At 35.6% G+C, this 18,766-nt stretch overlaps 1 protein-coding gene, 1 long non-coding RNA gene and 2 other non-coding genes across 5 annotated transcripts in view; all 4 read right to left on the reverse strand.

The window, feature by feature from the left end:
* LOC132159038 (uncharacterized) overlaps window positions 1–11,233 on the reverse strand; it is a 39,757-nt gene extending 28,524 nt beyond the window's left edge. The window contains exon 1 of the long non-coding RNA XR_009437741.1: window positions 10,970–11,233. This is a non-coding gene — a long non-coding RNA (uncharacterized LOC132159038). The remainder of the gene's footprint in view (window positions 1–10,969) is intronic.
* On the reverse strand, window positions 1,341–1,412 carry trnad-guc (transfer RNA aspartic acid (anticodon GUC)). Its single transcript has one exon. It is a non-coding gene; the product is annotated as a tRNA-Asp (tRNA).
* Window positions 1,732–1,802, reverse strand: trnag-gcc (transfer RNA glycine (anticodon GCC)). Its single transcript has one exon. It is a non-coding gene; the product is annotated as a tRNA-Gly (tRNA).
* A 537-nt stretch (window positions 11,234–11,770) lies between the features above and the next one.
* The window catches only part of pak2b (p21 protein (Cdc42/Rac)-activated kinase 2b), an 11,719-nt gene continuing 4,723 nt past the window's right edge, over window positions 11,771–18,766 (reverse strand). For both annotated transcript variants that reach the window (XM_059568945.1, XM_059568944.1), the window contains exons 4-15: window positions 17,500–17,647; window positions 17,390–17,421; window positions 16,714–16,833; window positions 15,472–15,610; window positions 15,326–15,389; window positions 15,204–15,252; window positions 15,012–15,124; window positions 14,314–14,431; window positions 14,046–14,145; window positions 13,051–13,247; window positions 12,834–12,971; window positions 11,771–12,737 (exon numbers count right to left, since the gene is read on the reverse strand). In XM_059568945.1, the coding sequence (XP_059424928.1) occupies window positions 12,651–12,737; window positions 12,834–12,971; window positions 13,051–13,247; window positions 14,046–14,145; window positions 14,314–14,431; window positions 15,012–15,124; window positions 15,204–15,252; window positions 15,326–15,389; window positions 15,472–15,610; window positions 16,714–16,833; window positions 17,390–17,421; window positions 17,500–17,647 (1,305 nt within the window). In that variant the 3' untranslated portion in view covers window positions 11,771–12,650. The remainder of the gene's footprint in view (window positions 12,738–12,833; window positions 12,972–13,050; window positions 13,248–14,045; window positions 14,146–14,313; window positions 14,432–15,011; window positions 15,125–15,203; window positions 15,253–15,325; window positions 15,390–15,471; window positions 15,611–16,713; window positions 16,834–17,389; window positions 17,422–17,499; window positions 17,648–18,766) is intronic.

An 18,766-nucleotide genomic window follows, 5' to 3' on the forward strand; every position in this document is an offset into this window, starting at 1 on the left:
CGCTGTATGAGGGTGTATGGAAACTGTAAAATCTGGTCCTTTGAGCATCTATCTGGGTACAGTTTTTTTGTTTAAATACGCAAACTCACTTAAATGTTACTGTGTTCTGAAAATCAATTTTTTGTGTGACAATGTTTTATGTCAAAATCACCCGTTCATTTTTTTTATTTAAAGAAGAGAGTGTGATTGTTAACTTCATGTGCGAGGGAATGTATTATCGCGAGAGTCTACGTGACCGGATGGGAAGACTGTTTTTCCGGTGTAGGTTTGGCGGGGTTTGTGAGGTGGGAGAAAAATAAAGAACCTTGTGCAGAACCACGTCGTGTCAGTGGCTATTTTCAATGTCAGCTGACACCATTGCAATTGTGTTTTAAAATAAAACAACGAGCACCACAAAACCATTTGAAGAGGCTCGTTCAGCGGTCTCCGAGCAGACAGACGAGAAAGTAAAATGATCTCAAATGTATGGCGCTCACTTCATTTTATCAAATGATCATAATCACATCTATTCATTTTATAATCCTGCTATTAGCATTTTATTCAGACTTAAACCCCCTTAATTCAGGTGAGAAATATGATTTTCTTTTGCCCATTAAAAAAAAAAAAAATGTAGATTGAACAGCTAACTTAAGCAGTTAAAAAAAAATCTAGACCAAGTGATCACTTGCTGCTTTTCATTAAATGAACACATATATGTAGCTGAAGTAGTGCAAAACAAGTACAGGAAGTACGTTTTGTCAACTTTTTTATTTAGTGCATGCAATTCACAATTTAAATTATGCAACTGGGGAAATAACTAAACTGGGATAAGTATTTTATTTATATTTATTTTTAAAACGTTTTTTAGCTAAGAACACAAGTCTGTCAAGTGTCTGCGGTTTATATATATATATATAAATGAATACCAAAGACTTTTGCACTGTCTGTTTATATTCTGAAAACTGGTAAATATTCCCTAATAGTAATTCCAAATGGCCATTGTCTATGTTTCTCTATTCATACAACAGCAGTCGAGTAAGTGCATTTAGTCTGTGATCACAATCGCAAACAATACAGTCGAGATCTCATGACATAACATAGACCGGCTGAACGACGATTTCATTAGATCACTAAACTCCCGTTTTGTTAAGTGTTTTCTGACCCAATGAGCATTGTTCTGACCAATGTGTAGTCTAATGTAGAAGAGTAGCATATTTTCGTAAGTTACGATCTACTAATGAGATGTTTGGTCTTATTTTAAGATAAAACAAGTATGTTATTCACAGGTGATCTTTAGATATTCAATTAGGAGTCTATAAATAAGTTTTCCTGTGAACACAAAGTGAGAAAAAAAATATATTCTCCCCGTCGGGGAATCGAACCCCGGTCTCCCGCGTGACAGGCGGGGATACTTACCACTATACTAACGAGGAGTGAAGGCACACGTATTATTGTATCAATTTCCTGCTACGCCGAATCAAAAACTGGTGGAAAAACTGGTTTTGTAGCACTGCAGTAACAACAAAACACTGTTTAACTCATATCTTACCTTCATCTTCATGTTGTATTGCGGTGATTATTTCATGGTCTCCAGATGAGTCTCTTATGTTGTATCGCTCAATTACACACAGGATCTAAAATCAACACCCAAACCGAGCAGTTAGCACAATACTGAACTAAAATATTTGTAGGTCACTTTTAAAATAAAAGTATTGGTGCTTCAGTGTGTAAAATATGTTCAAAAGAAGTGGTTGCATTGGCCGGGAATCGAACCCGGGCCTCCCGCGTGGCAGGCGAGAATTCTACCACTGAACCACCAATGCTCACATGACTGCGTGCTCAGCTCAGGAGTTTTTTTTGATGTCACAACCATCAGTATGCTCTTAAAAACATTGAAATTAAACTAAATAGTCATCCATTCAAAAGGCGGACTAACCCTAAAAATACTCAGTTTTAACAGACCCCTCAACGAGCCGCTTCCTCTTTGAACAGAGAAAGAAAAACATGAACAAATAAGTGAACATCAAACATATAAAGCACAACTGAAACAGCATTAAATATATACTGACTTAAACTCTGGAGTCCCAGAACTACAAACAGCTATTAAAACTGTAAAAGTGAACTTATATTTGGAGAAAAATAGAAAAACGTTTTTGGACTGAGGGTTTAATATTTAATCAACCACTAGGTGGCGCATAATGTCTAACATTTAACATTATATGCCACACTTCTAAAGGCCCGTTCACACCAAGCACGATAACTATAAAGATAACGATAAAGATATAGTTCTAAAAATCTTTCTCCATATTAAAGAATTGCAGACTCCATACTACAACTATATGGAATGCCGAAGCTGCCAATTTTAAAAATAAATAAATACATAAATAAATATACAAATAAATGTAAATAAGAATAAATACATAAATATATAAATAAATATACATAGAAAAGCAATAAAACGAAAATAAATAATTATTTATACATTTCCATATTCATGTATATATTAATTTTTTTCCATATTTATTTATTTATTTATACATTTATTCATTTGTACATTTATTTATTTATACATTTATGTATTTATTTATTTATACATTTATTTATTTATTTCTTCATTTATATCTTCCTACATTTCTTCCTGCGCAGGGTAATGAGGAGGGCGTGGTTTACCTCAGACATAGCAATCGAGCTCAGAGTAAGCGAAGGCGAAGGGTTGAGGCCACAGTAACGCCTATTGTGTGGCGAAATACAATTAGTATAGCTCACTGACGTTGATACGGTCTGTGACTGCGAGGTATATAGTCAAAATCCTAAATCTTATTGTGTGACATGGAAAGGCTACTCTTTATTCCGGACATGGCCGTAGAACATCGTTTGGTCTGGATTTGTAAAATGTCCTGGGCTAACAAACATGAAACAGGGACTCTGCAGTACTTAATTTGTAAATTGCGAGGTCCTGGAACAAAGCGGGGTAACGGATCCGGCATGTGATTACAGGAGAGGGAGGTGACGGAGCACTCGCGCAATCACATTGGTCAGCAGTTTAAGTGATTGACTGCATGCATCAGTTGCTTTTAGGGTCTGTATGTTCTAGAGCTGAAACAACGAATCGATTTAATAGATAAAAATCGATTATTAAAATAGTTGTCAACTAATTTAGTCATCGATTCGTTGCTAAATAACTTTTATTTGCCGTAAGCGGCTCATTTCGTGCATATTTCAAATCTGCGGTGACCAAAGTGTGGCAGTAATAAGCCACCGGAGGTTTTACTCAGCCAGTACAACAGGAGAAGTAGCGAATAGCCAATAGCTGGCCTCGTTTTATGTCACGTGCTTCCCGAACAGCGTCTCTGCAGCATTTAGCGGGATGTGGGAGACTGGGAGTACTTTACTTTGAGCCTTCAAAAAAGAAGAGTAACCTGTAAACTCTGCACTACTGAACTGTTTAAGGGGACGTTCACATATCGCGTCTTTTGCGCGCTCAAGTTCGTTATTTCCAACACCGCACCGCATCGAGTTAAAAACATCTCAACTTTTCAGAATGCTGCAAGCGCATCGCGGGTCATGTGACAAGAACTAACCAATCAGCTTCATCCTTTCCCGTAACAACGTTAAAAGCTCAGTCAAGATGAAAGGAACAGCTGATCATAGCTGTATATGGATTTCCATTTTGAAATAAATTTAGTAGCAGAGCTACTGCAAGTGATTTTTTTTGAGCTGCAAATCCATTTATCCTTTGCTGAAATTTCCGTGTCTTCAAGGAGAGAGCACGTCATGGTTGCTTAGCAAAGGCAGACGCCTCAGGGGCGCTTCTGCCTGAGCGCTTTGGAAAGGAGGAGAAAGCGGCGCGCCTAGCGTTTTCCACGCGTTTTTAGGCACGATATGTGAACGGCCCCTAAGACTTTTATTTGTGCAGATTCTCCAGTACAATGTTGTTGGCAAATGTTTAGTCGTAAAAGCTGATAACATTGCTTTTTAACAGTTAACATTTAAAGCTTTACAAACATGTTCTGTGATCAGTTTGTCGTTTACCAGTTCAAAATTCAGTCGTGCAGCCTAATTATGACTGAATGAGAGAGGTAAATGTTTAAAGATATTTGAAATGCACTTATTCACTTATTCGCAAGTAGAGCCCGACCGATATGGATTTTTGGGGGCCGATGCCGATATTAACTCGAAAAGAGCCGATTTATAAGCCGATATTTTGATTTTAAAAATAATCTGGATATTAGACCCATTTCCTATAAACTGCCCTTACACAACATTCAACAGCAAAATATCTGCCTGTTCTATGTATGTGGGCTGTATAAACCATTTTCCAGAAGAGATTATGTTAAAAAAAGCCTTAGATTACAGTCTCAATGACTAAACAATTGCACATCAAAAGTATATATTTTTTTAATGATCAAAAAACAGTCTGGTTTTAAACATTTAACACTTTTACTTTCCTCCAGTTGAAGCTGGTTTTAACAGTCTGTGTGTGTACTGTAAATAAATTATAATACTAAAGTTAAAGTATTTGCAGAAGTAGTCCCACACTTTGCTGCTACAGCATTCACCTTTTTCAGCCATCTGTAGGCAGAAAGAGAGACATAGAAAGACTAAGCATGTGTATTAATAATATCACCATGTATCATTACTCATGTCATCATTAGAATTACAATAATAATAAACTGGGATCTCCTACATAGGCAAAAATGAGAAATATATATATATATTTTTATTTGTCAAGCAATAGGTATTACCTACTTATATTTAACAATATTATTTCAACATTTTCCTGTTATGTCTGTAAAGCTGCTTTGAAACAATATGTAAAAAAAAAAAAAAAAAAAAGCGCTTGTTAAGCTCACATTTATTTACATGTCCCCTCTGGTTTAATCATTTCTGAGGCACCTACTGTAGTTTCACAACAGACCCGTATATCTTCTCCTCTTCTCTTTGTGCAGTCTGAATCAAAACATCGTCTTGCCTACAATTACCGGAAGATTACAGAATCAATTCGAAGTTGAATGGTTAACGTTAGGTGTCATGAACACACCGCTGTCAATTTTGAGAAGAACCACCTTCAAACAAGTTAATAGCAAGCATTTAAGGGGCCTGCTAAAAAGGAAGCTATTAGCGTTAGAGTAACGTAACCAGCCTGAATTCACCAAATTGTTCTCTGGACCTGAGGGTAGCCTCTTCTTCCTTGCTTCTCTCTTAATTCTCATCAGCAGGACTAGCGCTATCGCTCGCTTCTTACAACGGGACAGATACATGTTTGCTGCTGACCGAAAGGAGGAGGAACAGACTATGAAAGAGCTCCCGCTAAACGTTTTTAAAACTCCGCCTATGCCATAGCGCAGCGCAAATCGCGTTGTATCTGAAGGGCAACGCTGAGCCCAGCGGCAAACGCCGTGCATACCGCGTACTGTGTGAAAGGCCCAATTACGCGGTCATTATGTGGGAAACACCGCAATAGAATAAGAATAAGTTAAACGCTAACGTTATAGTTTGACCTCCTATTAACGTTCGCGCTCTTCCACTGATAAACATGGTATTAGCTTTGTGGCTAATCTAATATAGCAATGCATTAGCGGCTGTAAGTGATGTTACAGAATATTTAGAAGTAATAATGATAGGACCGTTAGCTAGAACTACCACACAGTTTTTATATACAGGGTATGAACTAAATCTACAATCATTTCACATGACGAACGACAGACTCACCGTCAAAACAGTTGATCTCTTTCTTCTGTAGTGGACTTCTGGCGCTGTTGTTAACTCTGGAGCTGCAGAGCTCCCTCTGGTGGGCACACTATGCAACACTCATAACATGAGTGAAGCATGAGACTCTGTTTCTCATGTTTCATCGGCCATTATAAATGCCGATGCCGATTTAAATGCAAATAGCTTATATCGGCCGAAATATCGGTCGGGCTCTATTCGCAAGTATTCACTGCTCTTTTTCACACAGCAGGTTTTTTGTGTGTGACTGTCCAATTTTTTTTTCTGGACAACCTTCTGATGGATTTTACTTTAAATTGTGAGTTCCATTCAGGTTTCATGCCACTGGCACTTTATTCGAAGGATTGTTTACAATTTCACAGCAAAAGCTATAAAGCTGTTTCCCAGTAAATAATAAAATACAATGCACTGCAATTTTATTCTGTTTTATCCTTATTCTTCGTGAAAATATGTTCTGAAAGATTCCTTAATAAGCTTCGTTCGGGATGTTTAACTACTTTAGGAGCTCTAAGGACTGCCATGGTGAAAACATGAAATTTGCTAGAGTATGGGTCAGTGTTCTGATTGCAGAAGAGTTCGACAAAGGATTACTAACACAATAAAACAACTCCAGGTATATTTTTGATTAGGATATGACAGTGCAAAATGGTTAAAATCTCTTAAAAATCTATGCTGAAGGATAAAGACCATTTATTAATAATTTACTTGGGGAAAAAATGGAAAAAACTAAAATATAAGTACATAAACCGATTAATCGTAAAAATAATCGACAGATTAATCGATTATCAAAATAATCGTTAGTTGCAGCCCTAGTATGTTCATGAATAACATGGAAATGCCATGCAATTTTAAAACAACAATTTCCAGGCCTAAAAACGTTTTGAGAAAGTTGTGTAATTTTATTTGACAAATCTCTGTATAATAGAGTCCTAAATTTCGGTGGGTGACTGTGTAGCTATGGCGCATGGTTTTAATAATTCTCGCAACTTTCAAGTTTATAATGAGGAAAATTCCTGCATTTATTTAACATAGCTTGTAGGTTTGGATAATAAAATTAATCCACGCAAAATTTAAGATTAAATAATTCATTCGAAACCAGTCTTCGAATCCATGAACTCTCTCGCGCGCTTCTCATCAGCGCATCTCGTCTGCACAGTGACCTGCAGCACGCGCCGACACAAGACTTCACTCGCATCTCGGGACAGCTGACAGAACAGTCACTTGACTAATCGGGTCATTGTTGCATTGTCACAAAAATGTATAATTTGCACACATTTTTAAGCATTTTAAGCCATGGTACTCACGCGCTCCGAAGGCTGTATTATGTGCCCCTCACAGTCACATCCAAAGTTCACGCGTATAAAGCCGCCTCGCGAGTAGCCTATTATATGAGTTATTTTTCGTAGTTTGTTGAGCTTAAACAATCAAATACACACAATATGATGTCTGTTGTGGGTGTTGACAAACAAAACAATTTCATGGCACACTCTACTTAAACACATGGGGAAAAAAATAAAGAAAAGGGGAAAAAAATCAATAATTAAACAACACTGAGTCGTCAGTGTTGGTATTGTATCAGACACTTGCACTTAACATGAGGCTATATGAAAAACAAGCTCAAATGGAGTAAACAGGTTTTTGCTGGCGAATGAGGAGATCTGTGTTTTGTCTGTCAACAGAACGCGCGCATCTGAGGCAAGTGCATCACATTATACGCTTTCATCAACTCTTACAGGTTATATATCATTTATTGTTGCTATATGGGCGATTTGTTTTTCTTGTTGTTTAATTCACTATGCACAGGACATTTAAAACATACAAAAGTAGGCTATATTGGCTTGCGAAAAACCAGTCTTCAAACACACAAAAACATTAGCCTTTACAGACATAGTGTTTGAGTAAAGAAAATAAATAATAATAACGAATTTTAATAGAGATATGAACTTTGGATAGTTTTTCACGGCACATCTGGCTATTCTCTGTCTGCCATATGGAAACGCCACCCCTGGAGGAGGGGGATCCTCCAAAATGAGGTGCCGGATCTGATTTCGGAGGTGCCGGATCCGGATCCAGCGTGTTGCGGCACAAATTAAGCCCTGGGACTCTGAGACTGAAGTGCTTGATATTTTCCATTTTTCGGTCAGAACTCACGGAAAGGAAGCAGGGCAGATTTAGGCTACAGTGAAGTCGACGCAAGCATATTGACCAATGCTTTTGAAAAAAAAAATTTATTCTATTATTTATTCTATCTTTAGCCTACCTCCATAAACTCATGTCCAGGGGCAACCTTATTAAATGTATGAACGTTAATCCACATCGATAAATTCAGTTAGAGGATAAGACTGTAGGGCAGTTAGCCTACCACTAAAATCCAACCAGAGCTTCATCAGAGCCATCAATACAGAAGAGATCTTAATGCATTTACACAGCAATTAGCCTACAAGTGCATAGAAATATTATGAAGTGTTTTACATTTTGAAGACATAAATATGACATGATGGAATCAATGAAGTGATAGACCTACGTTTAATTTGAAACTAAAACAGACACCAGGTGGCAGAAAAACACTGTCTTAATGCGTGCGTTCAATCCACTCGTTTGATTCCTTAAAATACACCGAATCAAAAACAACTCAAGAACATATAGCCTCATGTTAAGTGCAAGTGTCTGATACAATACCAACACTGACGACTCAGTGTTGTTTAATTATTGATTTTTTCCCCTTTTCTTTATTTTTTTCCCCATGTGTTTAAGTAGAGTGTGCCATGAAATTGTTTTGTTTGTCAACACCCACAACAGACATCATATTGTGTGTATTTGATTGTTTAAGCTCAACAAACTACGAAAAATAACTCATATAATAGGCTACTCGCGAGGCAGCTTTATACGCATGAACTTTGGATGTGACTGTGAGGGGCACATAATACAGCCTTCGGAGCGCGTGAGTACCATGGCTTAAAATGCTTAAAAATGTGTGCAAATTATACATTTTTGTGACAATGCAACAATGACCCGATTAGTCAAGTGACAGTTCTGTCAGCTGTCCCGAGATGCGAGTGAAGTCTTGTGTCGGCGCGTGCTGCAGGTCACTGTGCAGACGAGATGCGCTGATGAGAAGCGCGCGAGAGAGTTCATGGATTCGAAGACTGGTTTCGAATGAATTATTTAATCTTAAATTTTGCGTGGATTAATTTTATTATCCAAACCTACAAGCTATGTTAAATAAATGCAGGAATTTTCCTCATTATAAACTTGAAAGCTGCGAGAATTATTAAAACCATGCGACATAGCTACACAGTCATCCACCGAAATTTAGGACTCTCTACATAAATATGGAAATAAATGTATAAATAATTATTTATTTTCGTTTTTTTGCTTTTCTATGTATATTTATTTATATATTTATGTATTTATTTATTTTTATTTACATTTATTTGTATATTTATTTATGTATTTATTTATTTTTAAAATTGGCAGCTTTGGCATTCCATACAACTATAACAATAAAGGCATAGAGAAACGGTATCGTTGGAATCATTTTCAGAACGATTTTTTTCCAGCTGATGAACAATACAAATATTGACATCCAATCAGAATACATCCTGCTATAACGAGCTCGAGGATTTAAAACGGCAGACGCACGTGCGCTCAGAATAAACAGACGATATCATTCGCTGGTGTGGACGCTAATATCGTTATCTTTATAGTTATCGTTCTTGGTGTGAACGGGCCTTAATGCTTACCATACTATCAATTATATTTGGTTTTAGGGCTGTGGGATTAATTGAAATCGAAATAAAATCGCGATTTGAGTGTGTGCGATTTCTAAATCGCTTTATAGCATGATTTTCCACAGCCCTGACCTCCCGCAGTATGTTATCGGAACCAATCAGGATGCAGCGCACCTGAGTGGAGCGCCAGAACAGAGCAGACTGGGCATATGCCTAACTCCAGGTTCACACACTCTGTCTGTGATGCGTAGCCTTTTTTTCGAGCCCATGTTAATGGATCAGAACGTTCGCACTGCACACGGTAAAAGATGAGAACAGACAAGGTTATAAATAGAAAAGTGCGAACAGATTTAATATATTGCGCATGAGCACAGAGAGAGTTGTGAGTGCACAGGACACAGGTTGAGCAAGAGGAGACATGTTGCAAGGCGGCATATATCTGAAAATTGTAAAGAAACAGGGCAAGGTTTAATGGTAGAAACTCACATGATACAATTACTTACAATTGTGCAAATTATTTGTGCAAATCAATGGTAGACAAAAGCACAACATATAAGTGTATAAGTAAATAATATGCGTTTTGGTATACTGTAAGCAGGATAATCATATATCAACGAGGTTGGGGGCACTCAAACTTTTTGCCTCAGGTAGTATGGATTAGTGTTAATTTTTAATCATCAGTGACAAATTATATAAATTACGGTTCCTAAAAAAATTGCTGAGATTATATCAGTACCTTACCTACTTGGTTTGCATCTGTTTTCTCCATGATGACGATTAAATCGGTTTTTACTACATGGCTCTGTCCACTTTCAGTTCACTGCTCAATACAACGATACCTTCAAATGCACCTCGGTGACGTCACACACAATAAACGCACGGCACGTGACTGACAAAGAGCGATTAAAGTATGACAGTTAATAACCCCATAAAGCCTGACGTCATTAAGGGAAAAATATATATTTTACGTAAAACTTAACGTTGGAAGACGTTTGGTCTTGTGTGGTTACTAGAGTGCACTTCAAACCCAATAGCCTTGAAACTACGTTATACTGATGGTTAAAAAACTAATCAATTAACGTTAAACAATACAAAAAGAAAACTGGCATTTTAATTTGAAAAGCTGGTCTATTTGGAGAACTTACCTTGATCGTGATTTCGCAATGAATAAAGACAACCGTGAGCAAGAAACGTGTAAACAACTCGATATGATTTACTTAGCACCAGCATAAGAAACATCTTATGAAAATAACATTATATTCTTGTAATACAGGCACGATTATTTAATGTAAATCTTAATAAGTACGTTAAGCTAGTAAATCGTTAACGTTACACGACGTTATGTGAAAAAAAAGCTAGTCACGTCTTTTGGCCTACGCACCATCATTTGAGCCTAAAATTACGTTGATTGTGCTTTTATCAAATAAAGTTCGGGAGAAAACCTTCGATTAACAAAACTTTTTTTTAACGTCAACTTAAAACCTGTTTAGTTTAGTTTTCGACCAAACGTAGAAACTTACGATACTCACCAACAAGACGGAGCGGTGCACAATCTTCAGATATCCTTCATATTCTCCCAAACGTTGAATTCGACGCCAAACTACTTAAAACGCGTTAGAATTTCGTTCAGGATTGTATTCGGCATAAGAATGGACAACTTTTTGCAGAAATAATCGCTAATTATCGTCTTCTCCGTCCTGTGGTGAAACGCGCTGTCCTCCTCACTATCCTCGATGGCGACCGTTGAGATTTGAACTTTAAGTGGCGGGAAATAAAATTTAAATTAAAACCGAACAAAAAATGAAAAAAAAAAAAATATTTTTTTACAATTTTGTTGTATTTAATACTTTTTGTATTTTCTTTTTTGGTAGATGAAAACTACAGAACTATGTAAAGAAACTCATATCTAAACATTTGAAAATATTCAGACCCATTTACACCAATAAAAGTGGTCTCTATTCAGTGATGGAATATTAGCATTAAAATGGATTATTACGCAGTTTTCATCTACACAATACTTTTTCATGCCCCTGAAATATTTTAATAAATTAGATTAAAATATTGAACTGTGTAAATACAGAAATCATATTTTTAACAGTGAGTTAATGAGTTTGCAACTATACAAATGTCAATAATTTGTCATTTCCACATCATCAATGCCAGGAAGTGGAGTAAGTTTTCATGGTAAAACAACACAAACATAAATAAGTATGTGCTGTAATTTAAGTGAAAGAGCTCAAATATCATTGCAGAACAGGAATGACCCCATTAACACAAGACAAGGTTCACACAGACTATAAAATTCCCCCCAGAGAGAGTTTATTCTAATCTCAAGTTTCAAGTCCTCTTTTAATGAAGAACAAGAGATGTACACAATGTTGCAATGACTGTATTGTTTACAGAAATTTGCAGGAATCCGGCTTTTACTTGCTAAACAATAGTGACTGAAAAGCATAAAAATAGTTATCAATTCTTACATCATGACTTCTCAACCACTGCCTTTACTTCATAAACTGTTAGTTACTAAAACAACAAGAAAAGTGTTCATATACACAAACATACACCTATCTAAATCTATAAGCTTTTGGTTAACTACATCAAACTTAAATGCTACGCTTCTTCGAAGTATGTCATATACAGATTTCATCACATGAAAGATTCGTCTCAGGGTTAGAGGAAGTTCAATGGCAAGAACCTGCCCCTTCAGACAGAGTATAAAGGTGTTTGCTGGAATAACAACAAAGGCACAAGTGACTACAAAAATCATTCACTGCACGCAGTTGCCGTGTATCAGTAAGGTGCTCTTCCCAGTGGGTCAAGAACAGGAGTAGGCTACACAGTTTTAAGTCGTGATTTTGGCTACAGAAAAACTAACAAAAAGATTTCCAGCTGGATTTGAAATCACCATAATTGATTCTGGTCACCAATTATGGAACAAAAGAGGTCTAGAGAAGCCAAAGAGTGGAAAAGTTCATACATAAAACACAGACAAAGTCCCACAAGAATCTAATGAGAGCAGGAGGACGAGGAGAACATCTAATGTCCTCCAACACCACGGCATCAATACAGGTTTAAAAACAGACAAAGACCCAATTGAAATGCTTGGAGTTTTGTTTTGGCAACACTGATATGTTGTTGACACACAGGTAAAAAAAACACCTGGCACAGATTTCGAGAGTGTTCAGCAGTCCGTAGCGCTCGTGGGCACAGCTAGCGGTTGTTCTTCATAGCGTCCTTGGCCGCCAAAATCAGAGGAGTGAGACTCGAGAGAGGCTTGGCCAACTTCAGGAAGGGATGCTGAAGACGACAGCAGGATTGATCAATGAACAACTTCACACAAGTCACGCTATTATTCCTTAATCGCTAGAATTTGTTGCTAACTAACTGGTTTACCTGCAAAAGCTCTTTGCTTCCACCCCTCTTCTCCACATCCATCTCCAGACAGCGACTCAGGAAGTCTCGGAAGATAGGTGACAACTTTTCAGGACTTTGCAACTCTGGAGTCCCATTGGTGGCAATCAGATAGAGTGCCTGAGGAGCAAAGAGTTCGGAAGTTTAGTTTCTGTAGTTGTCACATTGCTAATTTCTTGAAGCAATGATACCAACGTACTCTGAGTGGATTCTCGTTGAGGTACGGTGGTTCTCCTTCCACCATCTCAATAGCCATGATGCCCAAGGACCAGATGTCGACTTTGGGTCCGTAGGCTTTGCGCGTCACGACTTCTGGAGCCATCCAATATGGCGTTCCCACCATGGTGCTCCTCTTATTCTGTTCAGGAGTGATCTGAGCACAGAATCCAAAGTCCGCTGCGGAGTAGGAGATGAAAAAATGGTTTATAGACATTGCCTGGTTTTTTTCCTTTCATTGTTGACTTAAATGTAACTTATGGACCTCAGTCGCGTTAGATGCCATTTTAACACCAATGACAATCAGGATGTGAGCACTATAGAACAGTGCATCATATGATTGTGTAATTTGGTGTTGATCAAGTAAATGACAAATGCCAAAATACATAATTCTAAAACAATTCCAGTAAACTTAAAAACTAGACTGAAACAAAATGTAAAAGACCTCAAGGTGTAACCTCATTTTGTTTATTTAGACACTAAATATGGCATCTAGCCTGACTAAAGTAAATTATGGACTTTATCGTGGGCTAGTTTGATTCACACTGCATGTCCAGGGTGCAAAACTTCAGAAGAAACGTTGATATAATGAAAAGACTGTTGGCTGCGATATACAGCATTGACTTAATGTTATCTGATTGCATCAAAATACTAATGAAATTTCTTCAAATAAGTGCTGCCGAGTGAAAACCAAACACTTTATTCACTTGAACATCTATTGTTGGAACAGTTTACTTGCAGGTAGTCATCAAGTTTTAGCTAATAAGAGCTCAGTTGTTCAGAACGATCTTTTAAACCAAACCAAACATGACATTAACTGCGTCAGGTTCTTAGAAAACCTGTTGTGAAGACATCTTACAAAGATTTTGCGCCTAACAACAATCAACATCTTTGTGCTGCAATCTAACTGAAATTCACACTTCAGTCCGTTTCCACTCGTAAAAACCAGAGCATTTGCATGCAGAAGCGAGAACGTACTGAGCTTGACAGAACCGTCCATTCCCAGAAGCACGTTGTCACTCTTGATGTCTCGATGAATGACCTGATTAGCATGCAGAAACTCCAATGCCTGCAAACACTGTGTGAGATGACAAACGAGAGGAAGTTCATTAGTTAAGCGACTTCCTACTAACACATACAAGGCCTGATAGAGTTCAATTGTGCATTTATTGTCAGGGTTTCCACCAAAAACCAAAGCAGGTAATTCAGTCTAGTTTGAAGGGAAGATGCTTCGACTTCAACGCACCTCTCGGCAAACAGCGGCGATCTGGGCCTCGTCCATGCACGTCTCTGTTACGACGTCTGTGAGAGAGCCACCAGCCAAGTACTCCATCACGACAAACAGCTCCTCACCTACCAGAAAACTGTAGCAGGGACAATTAACACTCATGAACCTTCATGGCATCATTAACTATGATTCCACCCAAATTTACTAATTTAAGTTAAGCTAAAAAATGGAATACTGCATTGAATATTTACAAACCTTCGTTGTATCATTAACTAGTTTTCCAAAGTTACAAATTCAATTAATTGTATGAAGAAAAAAAAACTGATAAAACTTCACAGAATCATTAGCTATGTTTTCAACCAGTTCTAAATTAAAGTTGTGTGTAAAAACTGGTAAAATTCGCACAATTAACACTTCATGGCATAAATAACCATAAATAGCTATGTTCCCATTGAAGGTTACCAATTAAACAAAAAAATTATATTGCATACAAAACTTGCAATTAACACTCAAAACTTCATGGCACTATTAGCGGTGTATCAAACCAAAAATATGAATTTTATTTGTGTAAAAATTGGAATATTAGAATAAGTTTTACACAGATTTTAAGCTGTGATGTCCCGAAATTGACCTAACAATGCTAAGAGGTATCTAATTATTAGTTTAAACTTGGAAATTCCTGATCTGGAAGTGAAGGCCAAGTTTACAAAGTATACCTGTCTAAGAAGTTGACAATGTTTGGATTCTTCAGTTCCTTCATGACGAGAATTTCGTTGATGATAAGCTCTTTCTTGGGCTGCTTTTGCAGGTTGATCTGTTTGATGGCCACCTGAGAGACAGAAACGCATTGAGATGATGAAACGGGGAAAAAGGAACATCAATGAATGCATTTCTCTCTCTTGCATTACCTCCTGTCCAGTAGCAACATCGATGGCAGTGAACACCGTTCCCGAAGCTCTGCGGAAAGACAATTATTGATTGTCATCCATTAACAAAACAATAACATTTTGCCAAGAATTGCGGGACCTACCCTTGTCCGATCTTCTCGTATCGTGTATATTTCTTTTTTGGATCTCCAATACTGACTATAGTTCCTGTTGGAGAACAAACAGAGGACATATGGTCTGAATCTCGCAAAGCAGTGAAACTGTGCAAAGAACTCATAGAGTGACGTACGGAGCTTGTCCATGATCTCCTCATCTGTCATCTTGCCCTTTTTGGGTCTCTGTCTGTCGCCGGCCTTTGAAGCGACCTCTGTGTCCGGAGACGTCACTGGAGGAGGGATGGGGTCGATGACCGATGGTCGAGTATAAACCTGAAATAACAAGGGTTATCACACTTAACTGGGAGCTAGAGAAATTTAAATACATTTTCAATACTTGAAATAATGTAATTCTTTGTGTCAGCTACTTGTGAAATCAATTTAAAAAAAACTGTTTAGTTCAATATTATAAAAACTATAAACATTTTAAAAGAACAAATATTACAAAGAAAAATGACAAAAAAAAAACATTTTTAATCTGTTTTTTTTTTTTGATGCAGTATCTACAAAAAAAATAATACAAAATGAAATTAAAAAATATAAAAAAATACATAATTTTTTTTTTCTTTTTAATGAAACCATAGTATCTCAATTCTACCAGATCAACACAAATTGTAAGTTCATTCTGGCATTTCCACCAAGTGGTTTTTGAATTTTTATACAAAAAAAAAAAAAACTTTATACAAATCTATAAAAAAATAATTAATATATATCTCTACAAATAGAGCATTTTGTTTTTATTTAATATTCCAAGATTCCCATAACAACGCTAGAAATGTAAATAAATATATTTGTTACTTGAAATAAAATTGTATTTTTTGTTTCAGCTACTTGTGAAGTCATTTAGTTGTTATAAAAAAGGAAAATAAAAATATTAAAAATATAGACATTCTAAAAGAACAAATATTAAAAAAGGATAACAAAAAATAATTTTTTTTTTATCTGGTGTTTTTTATGCAATATCAAAAAAAAAAAAAAAAAAAAACTAATTTAAAACTAAAATGAAACCAATAGAATCTCAATACTACCAGATCAAAGTGCATACTGGCATTTCCACCAAGTGGTTTTTGCATTTTTATACTTAAAAAAAATCTAAAATCTACAAAAATATTTCTACAAATAAATAGAGCATTTTATTTAATATCCCAAAATTCCCATAACAACGCTATTGTTTAACTAAACAGACATGACATACAAAAAAAAAAAAAACGTTTAACAATGTAAAACTACTTTACTTAATTTTCGAAAAATAAAATGAAATCCAATACTAAATGGACACTGTAAATAACCACATATCTGGACATTATTTATATACAGTCTACTTGTAAAGTATAGTGTATAATTTACATAAACACTATGTTTAAAGTGTTTTTTACACTCTTAGTGTGTTCTGGCCGAGGTGCGACAACAGGTGGCGGCGTCTCCTCATCGTCTTCATCTTCATCGTCATCCACCGCTTTGACTGGAGACGAGGGCTCGGGGGACTTCTTCACAGGCTTGGGTTTAACGAAGGAAAGCAGGACATTTATTATTCAGAAACCAGCTTCCGCTGGTGTAGTTTATGGTTTACAAAAACAATGAAAGTAAAATCTAGTTTATATTCATAGTTAATTAACTTTATTTTAGCTAGTTACCAAAGCAATGTGTAATGTTCATTAATTTGTAAACTTAATGTACTAATCTAATTAAAACTAAAGCTCAGACTAAAATTAATAAAACATTTAGAAACTTTAAAAAAATTACAGAACTCTGATACATTATGAAACCAGAGAATACATAGACATTTTAGTTCAAATAAATATTTAGAAACGTGTTTAATTTCAGCTAGTTGCCAAAGCAGCATTTCGTTTAGTTTTACTTATGCATTAACATTAATAAAGCTGAAATAAAAACTAATAAAGCCTATAGAAAAATTAAAAAAACACAAATAATAAATGTGTTAAAGTTTACTTTGCAAATGAGTCTAAAATAAAAATGCACAACAAAGTCACTCAAACTTAAGAAATGAAAGACTAATAAGAACAAGGAGGAGTATCTCAGTAAAGGACGCACCGATTGTTCACCCGAGGGAAAGCCGTCCTTCTCTACAGACAAACAGAAGGACAGAAGCGGTCAGTGTCAGGTGAACATGAATGTGATCTAGTATGGAGTTGTCAGCAGACCTGAGGAGAAGCTGAGGTACTTCTGCCGGCCGTTCCCCGTGGAGTCGTAGAACTTGAGCACGTCCAGGACGGCCTGCGGGTTCTTCTTCTGCTCTGATTTGGTGATGTTGGAGGTCTGCAGTAAGCGCGCCCACTGCTCCGGCATCCCCTGAGACAAACACAAACCCCTGATGAAACACAACCGGCCACCCATGATTCAGATATCAGAGCATGTGCTTGATGTTTGAAGAGATTATCACCAGCTTAGAGTTTCGTTTCATTTACCAGGTTTCAGCTATGCATCATTTCTGCTAGACATTACAATATTCGGTCAAAAAAACGTAAATTATCCATTGTGTCAGTTCCACAATCCAAAATAAGAATCTTGCTTTACTTCATTCATTCATTTAATGTATCAGCTTCATTTACACATTTAATTATTAAAATTAATTAATTATTAAAGTTTCTCAAGGCAAACTTAATAAAAAACTATACAATTAAACTTCTTCTTCTACTATACATTCTTAATAACAACCACATAAAATTATTCAGATTAATGTCTAATAGGACCTTAAATTTAAATAAATGGATTTTATATTGGATATATTATTTTAAATACTTATTGGTAAAAGTGTTAATAAGTGCAATCTACAATAAAAAAAACTTTAAAAGTATTTCCTAGTAACATAAAAACATAAATAGTAATATTATAAAAATGTGGTTTTATTTGGTTACATTATTTGCAATATTCATTAGTAAAGTGCTCATTGCAGTATAAGCTACAAAATATAAAACAAAACATCTCATTAAATAACATATCAATAAAAATCGATAAAAGTTTCATATGTGAAATTCTAACAATTTTTCACACTGAAACCAAACTATTTATTTAAATGGTTTTTATATTCTTTACATTATTGTAAATATTTACCGGCAAAGTGCAAATAATACAGAAAAATTAAATGCCTTACAACAACAACTATTTAAAATACTTCAGATTGATATTTAAAATTCCTGCAAAATGTCACATTTTATATATTTTATTATATATATATATATATATATATATATATATATATATATATATATATAATATAAAATATATAAATATATATATAATATAATATATTTTATTTATTTATTTATTTATTTATTTATATATATATATATATATATATATATATATATATATATATATATATATATATATATATATATATATATTATTTATATATTTATATATATATATATATATATATATAAAGGGTTAATTTGCAGAAGCAGATTA

This window comes from Carassius carassius, chromosome 16, assembly GCF_963082965.1.
Source record: "Carassius carassius chromosome 16, fCarCar2.1, whole genome shotgun sequence".
Classification (NCBI taxonomy): domain Eukaryota; kingdom Metazoa; phylum Chordata; class Actinopteri; order Cypriniformes; family Cyprinidae; genus Carassius; species Carassius carassius.